The sequence below is a fragment of the Sander lucioperca genome, chromosome 24 (genome assembly GCF_008315115.2).
Source record: "Sander lucioperca isolate FBNREF2018 chromosome 24, SLUC_FBN_1.2, whole genome shotgun sequence".
NCBI lineage: Eukaryota > Metazoa > Chordata > Actinopteri > Perciformes > Percidae > Sander > Sander lucioperca.
Genome location: NC_050196.1, coordinates 7,520,718 through 7,540,603, shown reverse-complemented (window position 1 = coordinate 7,540,603; position 19,886 = coordinate 7,520,718). Strand labels below are relative to the sequence as shown.

At 42.0% G+C, this 19,886-nt stretch overlaps 2 protein-coding genes across 4 annotated transcripts; one reads left to right on the top strand and one right to left on the bottom strand.

Moving 5' to 3' along the window:
- The first annotated feature begins 3,797 nt into the window (after positions 1 to 3,797).
- On the top strand, positions 3,798 to 6,090 carry inha (inhibin subunit alpha). The gene is made up of 2 exons (XM_031292074.2): positions 3,798 to 4,470; positions 5,301 to 6,090. Exons 1-2 carry the CDS (start codon positions 4,176 to 4,178, stop codon positions 6,047 to 6,049), a joined length of 1,044 nt encoding a protein of 347 aa, XP_031147934.1. The 5' UTR covers positions 3,798 to 4,175; the 3' UTR covers positions 6,050 to 6,090.
- Positions 6,091 to 7,140: 1,050 nt separating this feature from the next.
- On the bottom strand, positions 7,141 to 15,648 carry LOC116044667 (gap junction gamma-1 protein-like). Of its 3 annotated transcripts, XR_004896606.1 has the most exons (6): positions 15,362 to 15,648; positions 10,817 to 11,088; positions 10,486 to 10,711; positions 9,680 to 10,360; positions 8,238 to 8,356; positions 7,141 to 8,181 (listed from the first exon to the last, which is right to left on the bottom strand). XR_004896606.1 is itself a non-coding variant. In XM_031292072.2 (5 exons), exons 2-5 carry the CDS (start codon positions 11,054 to 11,056, stop codon positions 8,343 to 8,345), a joined length of 1,161 nt encoding a protein of 386 aa, XP_031147932.1. In that variant the 5' UTR covers positions 11,057 to 11,088; positions 15,362 to 15,648; the 3' UTR covers positions 7,392 to 8,342. The 3 variants fall into 3 exon arrangements, 2 of the variants coding, with proteins under 2 accessions (XP_031147932.1, XP_031147933.1); XM_031292072.2 differs by having other exon boundaries at positions 7,392 to 8,356; XM_031292073.2 differs by lacking the exon at positions 15,362 to 15,648 and adding an exon at positions 15,182 to 15,316 and having other exon boundaries at positions 7,392 to 8,356.
- Between the last annotated feature and the right edge of the window lie 4,238 nt (positions 15,649 to 19,886).

The window sequence follows — 19,886 nt, the reverse complement described above, 5'->3', positions numbered from 1 at the left end:
CAACATTATGATGGGACAAGAGTTAATGTTGAGTTGCTGAATAGGCTGAATTATGCACATACAATTCCAGTTCAAGTATATAGATATATAGACGACCAACTCTCCTTCACTGCCAACATTGCTGCAACTACCCGATCGTGTAGATACATGCTGCCTAACATCAGAAGGATACGTCCCCTTGTAACGCAGAAGGCGGCTCAGGTTCTGGTTCAGACTCTAGTCATCTCACGTCTAGACTACTGCAACTCCCCCCTGATTGGCCTGCCTGCATGTGCCATCCGGCCCCTGCAGCTCATTCAGAACGCAGCAGCTCGACTTGTCTTCAACCTCCCCAAGTTCTCTCACACTACACCGCTCCTCCGCTCTCTTCACTGGTTACCAGTTGCTGCCCGCATTCTCTTCAAGACACTAGTACTTACATACAGGGCCACGAACAGATCAGCCCCAGCATACATCCAGGACATGGTCAAACCATATACCCCAACCCGCCAACTCCTTATTTCTTAAAGCTGTACTTTCATATGGCTCTTTGTAGTTTTGCTCATTTAAAGCTAATGTACTTGCACTTACTACTTGTTGTCTGGAGTTTGCACCTTCAGGGTTGAAAGCACTTAATTGGAAGTCGCTTTGGATAAAAGCGTCAGCTAAATGACATGTAATGTAACATGTAATATAATTGCATGCCTGTGCTGTGTTTGCTCGATGGTGTTTTTTGCCTCCAACGGTGCCTTCCAGGCAGCTAATCCTAACCTTAAACCTAAACATAACCATTGCCGCGCTGCCTGGAAGGAGCCGTTGGGGGCAAAAAACACCAAAGGCCGCTGTGTTTTGGCCAAAAGAATGTTGCGGTCATGAAAGACGAAGAAGTTGATTATATTTGTTTCTGATATAAAATCATTATTGGAAGTTTTCACCATAATTATTAGCCTCTAAATGGAAACTGTAGCCATGCTTGGAGCAGACGATTAACAACCTGCATAGTTTGGTCCAGACAATAAGACTTTAAGTATTAAGTATGTCACATTTACTTCAAAAACAATAAATGGGTTAAGTATGGAGCTAGATGCAATTCACTTGTTAGCATTTATTAGCCCCACTGTTCCATTATCAGCTATGTGCTCCGTGGAGCTTCATTTTGCCATACATAGATACAAGTCTGCAGCAAAAATTAAAAGAGAAACCTAAACTGCTGCCCAAGCAGATAATAGTACAAAACAATATTGAAAAACACAAGATATTCAGGCTTAAAAGAACCAGAGTGGGCATACAGGTGCTGCATTCTTCATCCCTCATTATGACGTAGTGATGCACTGATGCAGTGAAAAAGAGAGTTTCAGACCGCCTTTCAGTGTACGTATAGCTGATGTACTTGGAATATTGTTAGCATTACAATGGGGGTGGAAGAAAATAACCAGCCCAGTGTTTTAATCGCTTCTGATAGTTTGTCAGCACAGTCAAGGTCTGGAATGTTGTCACGCAGGCAGGATACGGACCTTTTTCACAGCAGACATGACTTGTCATAGTTAGGAAAAGCACAGCTGAAATTGATAACCTTAACGATGGCTCAATTCCATCAAGTGTCCCAGTAAGCTATTTCAGTGAGTCAGCATGCACAATACCAGGGCCTCTCCTAAGTGGAATGCAGCCATCATTAATGGTTTTGAATACACCTGTGCTTTTCCTACTATGACATGTCAACATGTCTGCCGTGAAAAAGGTCTATTGTGTATGAAATTGTTCATGTGCTACTGAGGCTACGTAGGGGATTTGATATCTTGTTCCTTTGGGTTCCTGCTCATGTATGGGTGGGAGGAAATGAAAAGGGAGACATATTGGCTAAAACAATTATTTAAACGACAGGTATTGAGGTTACTGTACAACTATCATGCACAAAACCTGGCAGGAATACTGGGAACTGCTTGACATAGCAAGACACCAATTGTACTCAAAAAGCAGGAGCCCAAAGAAAGAGATGGCCATTACCCGTCTGAAAACGGGACATACAGGATTAAATCGGCAAGCACCCTAGAAGACTGCACGTGATATTGTACAAACCGTAAACAAACATGTTGCAACAGGTATGACGAAGAAATAAGATCATTAATTAAATCAAATTGATGAAAAACAATATTTCATTAGGGAATCTGCTAGGAAAGACATCATGGGAAGTACGCAATCTTCTAATTAGTAATACATTAACAATGGAGACAATTTAGTTCTTGCTAAACTAAGCTAACATTAGCAAAGTTTAGATATTGCTGTAGACGTTAATGCGTCAGTTTGCTGACTTTGTGACAATTCTCAGACTAACGTTAAGGTGGAGCATGTCACAAATAGACATTTCAACGTCACAAAAAGTAAAACAAGACATAAGCAAAGTGTGTAACTCACCAGGAGAGTTTGTTTCCTGACGGTTTGCGCAGGTGTTGCTAATAACGTTGCTGATGATCAGTTATATTTAGAAATGTCCCAAAAAAGCCATGGCACTGAGCCAAGTATGAACAATATCAGAATCCTAAAACTGGCGAAGCTAAATTTAATTGAGCTAGCATTCTTTTTTTTTTTATTATTATTATTTACACGTTTGCCTTTTCCACTGTGACACGTCAAAGTGCCAGCATTCTGTAATTACTAGCTACTTGTGACCACAGTGGCCGCTATTTAACAAGTTAGCTAGCTACATAGCTCGATGGTGTTTTAAGCTCCCAACGTCTCCTTCCAGGCAGCGCTGCGACTGTTGACTTCAAGGCACCTAACCTTAACCCCCCTAACCATAACCATAACCATAACCATAACCATAGCCTAATCGACTTCAAGGCACCTAACCCTAACCTTAACCCTAACCCTAACCTTAACTATTGCCTAATCCTACTGCCTTCCAGGCAGCGCTGCATGGAAGGAGACGTTGGGGGCTTAAAACACCGATAAACAGTAGTCTCACTGATCAAAATCGAATATATAGCTTAGTTAATGTAAATATATCAGTACATTAGAACTTATCATTACCTATTAGCCTATTTTAGTTTCACCAAATAATTTGTAATAATTCGTATTTTTAACAATAGAACATCTTGAGTGTGAAGGGTGATTCATGACTGACCATGATTGAACATTATTTTGTCAAAGTGAAAAGGCCTACTCTAAAACACAACTCCAAAGACAACTGGCTGGTTCAAAACAAAGCTTTCGTGACCATCTGGTCTTTGGCCTGTTAAACAGCTGATAAAATGTCCTAGTAGGCCCACAGAAACACACAACAAAAACATTTCTCTGAGACGGATTCAAGGCCAGTGAGATAAAGAAGGAAGGTTTGCCTTACAAAGACTTTTTGTTAGGTGGGAAAACATCAGGTGTGTGTCAGTGTTAGATATGCCCGCTACAATGAAGTCAAAGTGTGCACAATAAACATTTCTGCAATAAAGGGCACAGATTGATGTTTTGAGGCTCTTGAGAAGGTTGCTTTACAACTACAAACATAAAAGATATCTTTTATTTTACTGTGAAACTTTTTTTTTTTTGTATAATTACAGTAAGCAATTATTATTCACATACAAAACAGAAGATGTGTTATTTATATAATCAGGATTGCGTAAGGCTACAGTATGGGGACATGTAAAAGTTTAGTTTAGAGTATGTTATCATTTTCACGTAAAAGCAAAATAGCTCTGAAGACTTGACACTAGCTATAAAGTAGCTAGAGTGTAAAAAATAACCTTTCCACGTACAGTGTGTGACAGTGGCTGATTTCTTGACCCTTGTTCAAGCAAAAAGTCAACTACGCCAATGAAAAGCAACTCCGCAGGACACAAAAGGAGAAAATAAAACATGCAGACACATTCCCTCGATGCTGTGTGAAACAGCCACAGAAACAGATAATGCAACATCCCAACCGTCAAGGCCATTCTTTGCTATCTTCCATTCATGTGTTGGCAACAAATAGCTTTTGCTTGCAGACTTAACTCGGACCAAGATAGCTGCAGAGTCAGATTAATATGTGTGAGAATAAAGAAAGTCACAGGAGAGATTCCATTTTCTGAGGCTAATTGGACCTGCATCTTTATAGAAACTCTGTGCTTCTCTGAACCAGTCCAAATCGTCAGACTTCTGTTTTAGTCGTTACGCGTGGAAGGTATTTTGCGCCCAAGAGTGTCAAGTGGTTGTCGAACAGTACAGCCATGGTGTCCTGTGCTCTCTTTATCCTGGGCTCTCTGTGGATCCACGTTCTGACACAAGCCTGCGGCGGAGAGGAGCTGTCCCGGGAAGCGGTGTTGTCCTGGTTCAGAGAGCGGGTTCTGGAGGGCCTCGGGCTGGAGGAGCCTCCTCTAGTGCATGGTCCTGATAGGGACATGGCCCAGCCAGAAGCAAGGCATGCACCCCGGAGGGCCCCCAGGACAAGCAGGACAGCGTGGGTCAACCATCAAAGCAGTCCGACCAAAGAAACATCTCAAATTATTCTCTTTCCCGGCTCTGGTGAGAAGCTTTGTTGTTGTTTTTTTTACCTGAATAATACCTCTAAAACTATATTCCCCTTATCTATGTGCACAGCTTCCTTCAATCAAAAGGGAAAGTGTGTTTTTGTCCTATAATAGGAAGCATTTTGTTTTCTGTGGGAGAGTCTGACTTTTTTTAAAGACTGAAATTATACATACCCAGATTTTCAAAAGAATATAATGGACAAAATATATTATAGCACCGATTTATCATATTTTTTGTGAAAATACATTTTAAATATTTGGTCTTCTCTAAAAGTGCAGCAAAGTGCTTCCGTGAACATTTCGATTTTTGTTCTTTCTTTGAACCACGCTGCCTGGACTTATTTGTCATATATTCCACATAGCCATTGCTTTGCTTATCTTAATGATGAAATCACATTATTTCATATTGCAGTAAACTCACTACATGCAATTGTTTATGTTAAATGTGCAACTTAACGCCTGGCTGAAATACAGTTTCATGGCCCTCTCTGGTCAAAAGTCTGTTTTACCTATGTGTGGTCACAACCAACAGTGATGTCACAGTGTCCTGGACATAGATAGGCCTAACAGTATAAGAGTACAGCTGTACATAACTGCAGCAGAGTAAAAAGTTAAACCACTAGAGTTCAGCAAAAACAAGATTTTATGGGCGATTATAATTTGTTTGTAAATCTCATTAAAAAGTATAGTGCTGTGTATTATCTGAAAGAATCCGTAGACACTGGAGCCTCCTCTAGATAACAGCAGGACCCTGAGGAAGTCCCAAATTGCCCACTAAAAAAAGCAATAAACGTTGCTAACTGCTCTCTTATATCACTTTGGCAGACTCATCCTGTGCCAGACCTGACTCAGCTCCTGGAGGAACCTCCAACAGCCACTTCACATATTACTTCCAGCCCTCCATGAACAACCACAAGACCCTAGTCACATCTGCCCACTTCTGGTTCTATGCAGGCGAAGGAGCCACAGCCAACTCCTCTGCCCAGCTGTTCATTCTCACTTCAGCGCAGCAGCTTCTTCGGGCAGCAGAGGCTCCATCAAAGACGAGCTCGGATGGATGGACCACCTACCAACTGGATCAAACCCTGCTAGCCTCACTGTGCGAGGGCCCTTTTCTGCTCCAGGTCCGCTGTCCAGCCTGCCAGTGCCACGCCAACGAACCAGACAAGACGCCCTTTCTTCACCTCCACACTCAGTCTCGTGGTCCTGTCCGCTCCCCCCGCCATGCACCAGTAACCATACCCTGGTCTCTTTCTGCTATCGACCTACTCCGGCGGCCCTCTCAGGAGAGACCTCATCACAACGACTGCCACAGGGCAGAGATTAAAATCAGCTTCGAGGAGCTGGGCTGGGACAACTGGATCGTCCATCCAAAGCTGCTGACTTTCTACTATTGTCACGGGAACTGCTCAGCCTGGGATCGACCCGCCGCCACGCTGGGGATCACACAGTGCTGCGCTCCGGTCCCAGGGACCATGAAGTCCTTGAGGATCACAACAACATCTGACGGCTGGTACTCGTTCAAGTATGAGACCTTGCCCAACATTATACCTGAAGAGTGTTCTTGTATCTGAACATTTCAGCTTCAAAGGGCCCGTTCTCCCAAATTACAAAAGGACATTCATTGTTTACTTATATGCTGTCTCGCAAAGCAGTAATTTCTGGTTTTATGTGCTGAGGTTTTTGAGATTTCTGCCCCTAATTTGAACTAATTGCTACCAAAGAATTAGTCCCTATGAAAACTGTCTACAGCAAGTCTGGAAAATCCTGAGTAACAGTGATATTGTTTCTGGAGTGACGTGCTGCTGTTCAAATGCAATGTTTAAATGACCTCAGTTATGTTTAAAATGTGTTTTAAAATCTGAGCACATAAAACGTCAGATACAACTTGGACTAAGTTAGAAAAAGTGTTCCAATTTGTGTGAATAGAACCTTTAAAGCTCTGCTTTTAAATGCCACTTGCTAATCACATACTCTTATTTAGCTACAATCGGTAAGTAGAAATACTGCAAGGCCAAGCACTGGGGGTGTTGTGATTCTGACCTTTAGAGGGCAGTGTAATACTACTTTTCCACTGTATCACTTATCAATACCTTCATATACAGTCTGACTGCTGTTAACTACAATATGTGATATTAAATAATTGATTTGAACATGGAACTCGTGTTCTGTAAATTCCACAACACATTTCATTGTTTAAGCTCCTGATTCATACCTTTTGGCCCATTTACACAAAAATGTATGCGCTGCAACTTTACCACAGAAAGAGGCAAGCCTATACAATACTGTTCAAATATATTTATTTACTCTGAAGACAAAATAATCTCTACAGTTACAAAAACTACAAACAAGTAGAAACCACTGAAGAAATACCATATTCAAAATGAAATGTCGTACCTTGCAGTAAGTAGCAAAAGTGGAAGTGAGATGATTACAAAAAAATACAGCATCAAACAGCTCTTTGGCAAGCTGTAGTTTCATTATTTCAGCCGAAGATCATTAATCTAACTGACTGGTTATGAAAAAGTATGACCTCTGTATGAACACTGAAAGCTATTGATCAAAAGTCTCATGATGAATTGTAGATTATGCGTGTTTACATGGCACAGGGTTGTGCGTCAGCAGCCAACTGTCATCCTTTCCTCAGCTGGGTTGTGTTTTTTTCCAGGATAGATGAAAGCATCCGTGTTTCAGCACAACGGAGGGGTAGTGGTGCATGTCAAGGATGGAAAATGTGTCTCACCAAAGAAGAATGTAAATTTCAAAAAGGATAGAATTTCATTGTTGACGGTAGCCCAGAAGACAGACGTTTCCAGCTGTTAGCAAAAAACCCCACAAAATGTCAAAATTGTTCTTTAAATTTCTGCAATGATGAATCATGTTTTCTTTTATAGTACATCATTTAGGAAAGAAGGGATTTACTGACATCTAAGAACGTGTGAAATAGCTGGCATTTGTGATGCCAAAACGTCCTTCTAGACAAAAGTAAATATTCTAGTTAGGTACTGGTAAAAATAAATGGAGTATTTTAAATGAATTGATTGTACAAAAAAATGATTCTTAGGAACATTTCCTGTCGTTAAAGAATTCAAGCATTTCCCAGGTAAACATTTTGGCTGATTGGAGTAAATATACAGGCTTAAAAATTCTGTCAAATATTTCTGAAATGGTGTGGCTTGTGGCTGATAAACACCAATAATCCCTAACATTAATCTGTTTAAATTAAACAGGACTCCTCTAGCGCAGGTTAAGCCGCCCTCGTTGCTGCACACGCTCCAGAAATGACATAACCAAAGGCTGTGTTCTTTGAGATTCTCAAAGTGAGACCAACATTCGGCGACATTTCATAAGTAGAGAGCCTCTCTTTTGTGAGGGAGACAACACAAGTACACTTGGCCAGAGGACTTTAAAGCTTTCGATAATCCTTACAAGGTCTGAAATGGACGAGGATTACTGCATGGCCACAAAAACACAAGAGTAGGCGAAAGAACAGGGTGTAGACAAGGTTTTAGCCGAAGGCACAGTCAAGGTTTGGAAGGAGGTCAGCATGCAAAAACTCGAGATGTGGCAGGCTTTCAAGTTTAGAGTCCTGGAGATGAACCATTTGTCACAACACAGCTTGGTCAGCATTTTTCCCCCCTTTCTGACTGACCCCTAATACTGAAAGGCAAATCTCTCACACGCACGCACGCACACACACACACACACACACACACACACACGCACACACGCACACACGCACACACGCACACACGCACACACGCTGTGGTCTCCCTCAGTGGTCTGACTGCACTCCGATATGTGCTTCCTCCATGTGTTTAAGGCCAGTGGGAATGGAAGAACAGACGTTTGAGGCAGGAAGCACGCTCAGGCATGTATTCCTAGGAGAAGACAAGATGAAACAGAGGAATAGTCAGCATGTTTGTTCACTTGAAACCTGGATTGTTTTTAGAAGGTTCTTGGGCAACATGTTTTGCTGACTTGAGGTCATGCTTTAAATAAATCGGAGGTAGCTACGCTCACAACGGAGCTAAAACATTTTGTCGATCGACAGAAAATTATCTGCAATTAGTTTAACAATGGATTTAAACCGATTCGTAGTTCAGAAAGTTACTTGCACAAAAATTATTTTTATACGTTGGCAATACTTTCCTTCTGGGTGTTATGCCAGTAAATATAGCGTACAGTTTAGGGCTACAACTAATGGTTATTTTAAATGGCTCGTTTTTCATTTTCAGTTCTATAAAAACATGGAAAAGTTTGTGAGAGGCATGAATTAGTGGATGATTGTTTTTGGATAAATCACTTAAAGCAGCCATATTATGCTCATTTTCAGGTTCATAATTGTATGTTAAGGTTGTACCAGAATAGGTTTACATGGTTTAATTTTCAAAAAACACCATATTTGTGTTGTACGGCACCGCTCTCTCTCACTGCTGCAGATCCTCTTTTCAGCTGGTCTCTGTTTTAGCTACAGAGTGAGACCTCTTTTCTTCTTCTGTACTATCTTTGATTGCACTGCACATGCCCAGTAGCTCAGATGTAGATCATGTCAGCTAGCTAGCTCCATAGACAGTAAAAGAAAGGCTGTTTCTACAACTTTGGTCAGTTACAAGGCAGGATTAGCTGGGAGACTTCTAAATGAGGGCGCACATGGAAGTAGTTCTTTTGTAGATTATGGTGAACTTGTGTGTGTTGTAGCAGTGCTTTGCTACTGAGAACGAGGTAGCATGCTAGCGTTAGCATTAGCATGCTAACGCTACGAGCTAATGGTTGCGGTTAGCCTGCTCGTTTCGGCTTGTGAAGTCACAAGCCGTGCCGATTTTGAACAGCTCACCCAGAGACTGAAGGCAGGACACATTCAGAAACCGTATCTCATTCTAAACAGCATGGATGGATTTTTTTCAAAGTTTGTATGTGTGTGGAAGCACCAGAGACACAACATAACACCCCAAATCCCAGAAAAAGTGATTTTTTCATAATATGGGCACTTTAAGGATTATCGCCTTATTGCTTCCTTTACCAAAAAAGGTTGAACTCCTTGGTTCAATGGTCTCAAAATGTCGTCGCAATGGAATCAATAAAGACTGTTGCGATGTGTCAAATGGAGATGGTACTATATAAAAACTGCCTGTAAAGATGTATTCTTAGAAATAATAATTTGAACCGGTTAAAAAGGCATATTCTAGCAGTGTATTCATTACCTTTCTCGCTTGCCTCCCCCTGCTTTTCCTGGGCAAAGTTGAGGCGGTTTTGCTCGGCGGCCGTCTGTGCAGCCGCGTTGACCTCGGGACTGTTGCTTCGTGAAGGGCTTCCCTCATCGACCTGGTAGGCCAGGTCCAGGTGCTGCTGGGCCAGCTTCAGGTGCCTCCTCAACCGCTCCAGCTCTTTGGACGACGGCCCCTCGTCCCCGAAACTCTCCCGCCCGGAGTCGGCCATTGGTGAGTCCCTCAGGTCTCCTTTCAGTTTCTCCTTCCTGACGGTGGCGTGGTATCCGGGCGGAGCTGTGGGCATGGCACGCGAGGAGGACGGAAGGGGGGCACGTGAGCCGAGCATGGCCCGCTTGCGGAAGGTGTCGCGGATGCCACCCACGCCCAAATGGATGATTTCAAAGAGGGTGAGGAGCAGGCAGAGGAAAGACACGACGTACATCACCAGCAGGAAAATGGTCTTCTCCGTGGGGCGGGACACAAAGCAGTCCACGGTGTGCGGGCACGGAGAGCGAGTGCAGACGTAGGAGGGTATCACCTCAAAGCCGTAGAGGATGTACTGGCCGAAAAGGAAAGCCACCTCGAAGGAGGAGCGCCACAGCAGCTGGCACACGTAGACTTTCATCAGGCCGTCACGCAGGATCCGCCGACGACCGTCATGCTTTTTCTCTGAGTCTTGAAAATAAAAACATACTGGTCAGAATTTCATATAGACAAGCATGATAAGGGGGTAAAACATACTGGATAGAATATTGAAACTGCTTGCGACTGCTATATTTCTGCTCAAATCTCCTACGTACTTTTTTCTTCTTTGTCGGGCTTGTCTTGTTCAATCTCTTCAGCTATCATGGGGTCTTCCTCTCCATTGTCCTCTGCTTCCTCGTAATCTCGAACTGCCCCGCGGCTGACAATGGGCATCCTCTTCTTGGGGCTCCGGACGGGCCGGTACTCGTTGTCCTCCATGCGAGCGATCTTGTGCATGGCGAAGCCCAGGTACATAATGGTGGGGGTGGTGATCAAGATCACCTGGACAAAAGCATGTACATGTTGGGACACATTTTGCTAGACTCAACTATTCAGAGGCATAAAGTTGAAAGTATGACTGTAGATACATCGACAATTGCAGCTCACCTGAAAGATCCAGAATCGTACATGTGAGAGCGGTGCAAACGCGTCGTAGCACACGTTCTCACACCCGGGCTGCTGCGTGTTGCAGATAAATTTACTCTGTTCATCGTAGTAGATGGTTTCACCGCCGACGGCTGTCAGCACGATGCGGAAGATGATGAGCACCGTCAGCCAGATCTTCCCCACGAAGGTGGAGTGGTTGGAGATCTCATCCAGCAGACGGGTTAGGAAGCTCCAACTCATGGTGCTAAGGTGACCAGGGAGCTAAATGAGCTCTGGATGGAAAAAACAGACAGAACACGGATTGTAATGAGCAATTTAGTACTGCTGTACTCTGTTGACCCACCTAAGGCACAGTAGCCTCACATTGCATTGCCAACATAGGGTCTTTTACTCTCACTGTGCAGACTAGAATGAACTGACAATAAAAGCAACTACAAGCAGCAAGTTTGATATTAAAGCTGAAGCAATTAGTTGATTCATCATTTAGTCAACAGAAAATTATTGGCAATTTCCAGCCCCTCGCATGTGAATATTTGCCGAGTTTCTTAGTTTCCTGCAATGTTCAACTCAATAGCTCTAGCTCTTGGACTGTTGGTTGGGCAAAACAAGACCAAATTATTAAATCAAGAAAATAATCCGCTTATTATTCCGTAATGAAAATGGGACTTTCAGCGATGAACTTTAATAGCCTCGAGGCATTACTCAAATACTTTTCACCGGATTAATAAAAGTGTACACATGCATCACACTACCGCACGATTCAAGAATGCAAACACTGGCATTCAAGTATTTCACGTAGACCTCTAGTGCAGGGCTAAGAAATAAAAAACAGCCACAGGCAGGTATCCATGCGGACACTACACGACAACCTGGGAATCAGTCCTGTTGGTCAGAGAGCACTAGTCCTGGTCGCGAGATGTGGTAAACCCACATTCTTACAGCTCCTTGACATGCTAAGCTTGAGCTGCTTAATCAAACATCAAAGTGTTGGCTGGCAAGTTGCAGCTAGCTGTGAGGAGACCTGCTGTGGCTTTGGACTGCAGGAATTATCATACTAAAGCAGAGCATGGGGTTAGGAATTTATTTCCTGCCACATTGCCAGAAGTCGTCCCTTTAAATTCTTTAAAGCCACAACTTCATACCTTAACATGGCCGAGACATTATTATTAGCAGTGCTGGTCCTTTTTCAGTTCACTAACCATTATAAGGCATTGTGTCTTTAATGTGGATCACTTTGTTCGCATTTACAGAAAGGTCTGAATAGCATTTTTTGGAGGTTAATTGGGAGAAAAAAAAAATAAAAAATAAGATTAGGTTTGGTTCTCAAAAATGAACTGAAAAGGTCATCTTGAAGTCTATTTTAGCACTGAAAATGAATGTTACACATCAAATACACCACAAAACTTTAAAAAGGTATCTAGAGTCAGTTTGGTTAAATATCTGGATGGTCTATTCCTGAACCAAACAAGCCACAAGAAAACATGTTTAAATGATATTAATGTCACAATGACTTCAGTTGAATAACACCAACACAAACAGAGCGGAACGAACTAAAGCCCCTAAAAACCTTTCGGATCTTGATCCTTGAACCTGCCTTCTCCACTTTAAGAAAAACAGGGTGTAGCAAAGAAAACAACCAGCATTTCATGACTCATTGGAACAGGACAAGGCTTTAGCTACAAGCATCTGTAGACATGTCTCCTCATACTCGAGCCCTCCCTCGCAGAGGTTACTCATCTATTCCTTTGCGAAATCCCTTCTCCGCACTGGCACCTTCTTCGCGTGGTTAGGCTGACTTGCCTGAACAGACCCTTCATGTTAAGACTCACCAGCTACACCAAAGCTATGGTAACATGTTAGAAGTTGGCCTGTCTTGGCACGATCCAGACATTGAAAATTAAAAGGCCTTAAAACACTTCGCAGATCTAAAAGTTAAAATACAGAACTAAAGCTTCAAAAAAGAAAAAAAAAAAAAAGGGTGAGATTTCTTACTACAGGGATCATTATCTCCTAAGAACCATCCCCTGTACCTACATGTAGCCTAAATGTTGACTATTGGTGGTGGGAATGGTTAAATGTTTGAAAAAACAGACAGATTTGTGACCCTGACAGAAAGCCTGAGATGGGAACAAGTACAGCTGCGATGTGACGCCCGTTTTACCCCACCATACAATTACAAACCCCACCTAAATGACATGGTGTTTCAGTAGAGGCATATAATCCCACATATGCGTTGGTTTCTCACAGCTAAAAAGTCAGTGCTAAAATTTGAGAGCCCTTTCGACATTCAGTGAGACAGATTGTCCCTTTAAAACATAATCTGTCCCAGTTACCAGCGTGTTTGGTTTCCTCCGCCGAAACCCTTTTTGTGAGTTGCTAATTCAGCCATCTCCGGTTCAAACTGTGCTCTGAGGACACGACCTGTTACGCAAAAATAGTGCGCGCTGACCAAAAGCATCTTTTGAGAAATGAAAAGCATTATGAATGCACAGCAGCCTAACCACTAATGCACGTCTAATATCAGTATAATAATAAAAAAAAATAAAAACATGCTGCCAAAAACATAAGAAGCAAAAGGCTGGCGTTTGAATTTGACCTCTGAAGCAGTTCAACCTCTGTTTGGGCCGTCTTATCAAACTTTAAACAAACTTGTACACTTAATGGATATTACTTGCCCTTGCCAACACAAAAGGTTAGACATGCAGTATTTGACCTGCTATCAAACAGACTGATGAGCGGCTGCTTCATTCATGGAGCCACTGCAGTCAAACTGTTTGATATTCTCCAAAAAGTTCTGAATAAGTCAGTCAAATGTCCACAGTGTCAGTACATTTGTTAACATCTTTCCATGTCTTTTGAATTCCACCGTATAAGGACAAATTTAACCTATGCAAATTCTGTAGGTAGGCTATCACATGAAACGTCACAAACATCACAGCCTGGGTGGTAGGCTATATATTTCTTAGTGTGTGTCTGTCTGCTAAGAACTAAAACGATTTCAGTCTACCGACTCTTGGCAGGAGAGCCAAAAAAAGTTTGTGTAATTTCAGACTTTTGATTCTTAGCCGTTGTTCAACTGTGATAAAGTCTGTGCAGCAGGTGTTACTGGCCCAAAAGATGAGTTTAGCTCCTGCTGAGGGCCCATGAAAGGTTTCCAGAGGTGCAGGGCCAACGGAAAAGGTTTAACGCCCCTCTCTCCTCCCACAGTAGACAGGCCAAATGTACTCTGATGAAACTTTTACAGCACCCCTTGTTAAAACTGTTAAATGCCCTCACTGCCATCTCTCTCTAAATAGATAAAGACACAAAAGGAAAACAAACACACAAAAAAAGTCACCAAACATATATATTTGACTAAGACAAACTGGTTTCCTAGCTCAAGTAAACGCAACTTTTTTTTTTGTTGAAATGCCACCCTCGCCAACAGCTAACCAAAGACAGCTTTTAAACAGTAGCTTATTTGCTCATGTGGGCTAAACCCAGCTCAACTGATTTAATGGCTTTTCTGCTTCAGGAGTCAATGTGCTGCAGGAGGAGATGGAGGGGGTTGGAGAGTTTTTTTGGGCAAAGGATCTGGACAAAGCGAAGGCGAGCGAACATTCCTGCCTAACCAAAAGCAGAGAGCTGGATTTTTAGGGTTCAGGGAGCAGACAGAGGGCACATGCAATTCCCATTGAGCCTGAGAAGAAGAACACAGCACCTACAAATGTCAAATCACTGCTCTTGTGTGGCGTCACTATGATAGAAAACGGGTTCGGACTTTGCGATACATCCAGATGGGAGCAGGAGTTTATCCATTTTTTTTGTCTGTTGCAAATAAGCATTAAAAAAAAAAAAAAAAGGAGTTAAAAGGGGGGTTTAAAAGATCCTCAGCAGAACCCGTTGAAAGGCTATGAACACGCTTTGCTGAGTCAGACTGAATTGTTTTGGAAATTGTGGCATTCCTGGAGGAAAAGAAAGTTCTGCCAAGCTTCAGTGGGGAAACAAAATTCCGGTGAATTGGAAGATGAAGCCATCATTTCAAAAGAGTCAGAGACCCGATTAGTTTGGAAAGTCCAAACCACTATTATTAGTAGGAGAACCGGGCTACTCGTTAAAAGAAAACAAAGGAAAATCGCTGTAATGCTAAAGTCTGTGGTGTGACTTAATTTAGGCTAGCCATTCCGATGTGGCAGTTGTTAATCTCATATGGTGTCAAAAAAAAAAAAAAAAAAGCCCTTTTTTTTGGGCAGTTTTATCGAACTCTATATGAACTCATGACATTTTGAGTCGAACAAAAGTGACTTCTATAACGTGTTACATGTTTACATGTTCTCCTTTGAGGTTTAAACGGACGAGAAAAAAAAAAAAGACGTAAGGACTCACCGCTCTCCGGCACGCGCACTTCAAAACTTGTTACGTGGAACCCACAAATTGAGACTTGAAACCCTTCCTTGTAAAACCCAGCAGCCGGACGACAAAACAACTCAACCGAGGTTTAAAAATCACTTGGAGAAAGAAACTACAACTTATCTTAACAAACTTCTATTGCTGCCAAACACCCACCTTCTGCGCGGCTTCTGTCCTCGGTGTTAATTGCTCGACCAGGTTTTCCTAATTAGCGCGCGCTCTCATCGGCGTCTGCGTGCGTCCGAGTCCGAGGCAGTCTTTTCAGTAGGAACCCATTCAGCCCGCGTTGACCCCATGTGTCGGGGTCCCGAGAACGAGAGGACAAAAGAAAAGGTCTCTGATTCCTGCAGGCTCCTGCTCTCCTCCTCCTCCTCCTCCTCCTCCTCCTCCCCCCCGCGCCACCTCCACGTAAATCGGCCTCATTCAAGAAGAGGAGGCCCCTCGCCTGAAACCTGAGATCCAAGACGACTACCGTTCTGCCCTCGCGACAAAGCACTGTTGGAATCCTATTATACGTTTTATAATGATGCAAGTGCTAACCCCAGGTCTTCATATAGGGAATTTATAGGAATTAAACTCTTTTTTTTTTTTATTACCATGAGGCACAGTGACGCCACTATATAACCTTTCTGCTGCAAGCTGTTATAGGCAAACAGTGCCTATACTTATTTTAGCACATAACCATGCTCCAAAAAATGAAATAAAGGTCAAACAATGTCTAGCTAAAATATTTTCAAATGTATTCTATTGAAATAAATTCCTTCTAAATACAGTTAAAAGTTGGTAGTAAGTTCATAGAGGTTCATCATACCCAAGCTGTAGGCTATACACTTCCAATAGCAGACTTCCCCGTACACTCACAATGCACACCTAATACAACAGTCCTGCAATGAATTATATCTTCATGAAGGTTATAATGTTCGGTTTACAGCTGGGCGATATGGAGAAAATCAGATATCACGATATTCCTGACCAAATACCTCAATGTCGATATTGCGATGATATTGTTAGGCTTGACAATTGTTGCTTTAACAAAATGTTTTCACAATTAGATTTTAGATAAATAATCATCAATAATGTGGATATAATGACAAAGTGGGTAAAGGCAAATAATAAAACAACTAGAACAGTCTGGTAAGTGAAGAAAATTGCATTAATTTACTGTAATGCAGCCTTTAAAACCAGAAAAAGACAACCCTTATGCCATATCCTGATATTATGATTTTCAAAATCTAAGACAATATCTAGTCTCATATCTCGATATTGATATAATATTTATATATTGCCCAGCCCTAGTTCAGTTCATTAGACTGCAATGTGTCTGTATTATTTATTTACCATTATATTAATTGGATGGACAAAATATTTGCATCTTCCAAAATTATCTTGATGTATAAAATGGGCGTATTGCCCCTTTAAACACTCCCATGTCTAAATGAACTCCACCTGAGAAGAATTATGTTGTAAGAAACTGTTTACATTCTTGATTTTTTTTGAATGCTAAAAAGTACAGCGTGCAACAACACCATAATCGAATCATTCCCCTTTCTGCTGAGGACCCCGTGCTATCTACTGGACCACAGTTTGGCAGCCCACCGACCTGACAGAGGACTGCGTGACTACAGCCTTTAGACGAGGAGGCCCACCATCCAAGAATTTAGTTGACTCGAGCGTTCAGCAAAACAACAGATTTCTTGCTGTCATGCACAGTGCAGCTGTAGTGCTCCTGATTTACCAGAGGACCTGAAATGTTTGGAGGGAGGCTGTGGGAAGTCGAATCAGGCCAGATGTCTGCGCCCGGCCAAATCGCCATGGCTGCAGCCCAGCTTCGTCTCATACTAACTATCCTCCCTGTTTCTCAAATCTGATCTAAGTGAGACATGAACTCATTCACCTGCACCTTTTTTTATCCTCACAGACAAAAATAATGATTCTCTTTGCATCTTGTCTTCATTTTTCATTTTCACTCATGGATTCTTGTGAGAACTAGCATTGTTTTCATATTGGAACCTGGTAGCCACTGAATTAGTGTTGTTGAGGAGTAAAATGTGTGACAATTAGGGCCCCATATCTAAAAACAAATGTTTTTAGATTATGCAATTTAAGCCAAAGTGGAATCAGGAGTGCAGTAAGTCTCTTTTGGGACTTTGGAATTCCTTCCTACACCCCTGCAGTGCATACATTAATTGCTTGAATGAGGGCAGGACTCACTGGTATGGAGCACTTTTGATTTTTGCCCATCTGCACAGCCTACCGCCTTTTCATACTGAAATATACAAATGTTGTGGTTATGTTTTAGTATCATTCTCGATTGCTTATTTCCTCCCATAACATAAAACTTTGTGACATAAATCCATGGCGTGCAATCATTATGACTCATGGATTTTTTAAGGCTGAGTTTCTGGGCTCATTACGTTTTAGGCCAAAAACAAAAAGGCATCCTGGCAGGATGGATAAGGCTCTGAAATATTTACAGAAAATGAACAATTAACACATAGAGAAGCGTAATAAAAATGTGAAATGCATGGCGTAATATGGGCATAGAAAAATAGTCCCAGATGCCATATCAGATCCGTAAAATAGAATTAATGATGTACAATTTACTTCACCATTAACTGATTTTTATGTACCTGCCCTCTTTACTTTAATGTAAACTACTTTTTAGGGGAAAGAAATAGCGCTTTTAGGCACTTCTATAATCCCCGGCTTTCCCCAAAAACTGAAAAACACTTAGATGTCATTATGAGACATACTGTATTTCAAATGCATTTTTTTTTTTTTTTTAAATGATCAACTTCTACAGTAACTTCTTATCAAACAAACCAACCATCCATAAAGGCACCATGCACAGTTAAGAGTACTTTTTGACTTCAATTCAAGCTCTTAATGTATGTATTGTTGATTTGAATGAAATCCTAAAATCCCAAAAAGGGAAGATGCAGCTGTTAATGCAAGAGTTCTTGAATATGAAAGCAAAGCTTTGGCGATTTTCTCCACACATATCTGTTATTCCTTCGGTTCTTTTGGATTTGTTCACGGTGAAAGAGCTGTAATGTGTCAACAGAAACTCTAACCCTTTTTTCCCCCTAGAGATTTTAGGGGTTCAAACTTCTGAGGCAGCAAGCATGCACAGTGCAGCATCTTTAGGCAAGACAGCTGATCATATCAGCTCCGAGGGTGCTATTCTGCACCTGACTCTTTCCTACTTTTGCAGGGACAAGAAATGTAAAGGGAAAAAAGAGAATGGACTGCAATATGTTATGTCGTTTACTGTCTGAATCAGATTTGCATGTAAACCTGCTCCTATTTACTGGTTTGGGGATCGGGGGTTCGTCAGCCACGTGGGCGCAATTGAAAGTGATCCCGGTCTCCAACAAGCATGTGCACAGCACATGTACAGCACCGGTGGCTAAAGAAATATTTACACTGTGAAATTGGTTAACATACCTTTACACAGCTGAGCATGGACTAAAATGGAGCTTTGCTTAGGGGGGCGTTTGGTGTTGATGTAGTGACAAAAAGAATGCTGTGTAAGCAAAAGGCCTCAAGTGTGATCCACTAATCAAACACCCCTGACTTCTTCTGCATTTGAGCATAACTTCACTGGAACTGCTTTAAACTGCAGCATGAACAAAATGTGGTGATTAAGCTGACCCAAGTAGAAGTGGCTGTGGGAGAAGTAAAAAAATATGTAAATCACAAGTTTCTGCGGGTTGATATTAAAGGTCCCATGACATGCTGCTTTTTGGATGATTTTATATAGGCCTTAGTGGTCCCCTAATACTGTATCTGAAGTCTCTTTTATATAGACCTTAGTGGTCCCCTAATACTGTATCTGAAGTCTCTTTTATATAGGCCTTAGTGGTCCCCTAATACTGTATCTGAAGTCTCTTTTATATAGACCTTAGTGATCCCCTAATGCTGTATCTGAAGTCTCTTTTATATAGACCTTAGTGGTCCCCTAATGCTGTATCTGAAGTCTCTTTTATATAGACCTTAGTGGTCCCCTAATACTGTATCTGAAGTCTCTTTTCCGAAATTCAGCCTTGGTGCAGAATTACAGCCACTAGAGCCAGTCCCACAATGAGCTTTCCTTAGGATGTGTCATTTCTGTGTCTGTAGCTTTAAATGCTATTGAGGAGGAGAGGGGGGGGGGGCAAGGTGGAGGGTGGGGGTGTGGCCTTGACCAACTGCCATTTTGCTTGTTTGCAAGCCATGATGTCTCTCTCTTTCTCATGGACGGGCCAAATTCTCTGGGTGGGCAAAGCAGAGAAAGGGGGAGGTAACCTTCCTCCTTATGACCTCATAAGGAGAAGATTCCAGATCGGCCCATCTGAGCTTTCATTTTCTCAAAGGCAGAGCAGGATACCCAGGGCTCGGTTTACACCTATCGCCATTTTTAGCCACTGGGGGACCATAGGCAGGCTGGGGGAACTCATTAATGTTAAAAAAAACTCACAAAGTGACATTTTCATGCCATGGGTCCTTTAAACCTGTTGAAATTTACATTTATTTTTGTCAACAAGCAAACTACAGCACTGCACAACCTTTTTTTTGGAGACACATTTTTACTTGCCATGCTCTACTTTAGTCAGTAAAGTTCAAAAGGGAAGTTTCTGTCACTCTGTAAAAATAAATGTGCAGATATTTTCAGTTGTCTGAAAAAGAAACCACACAAACG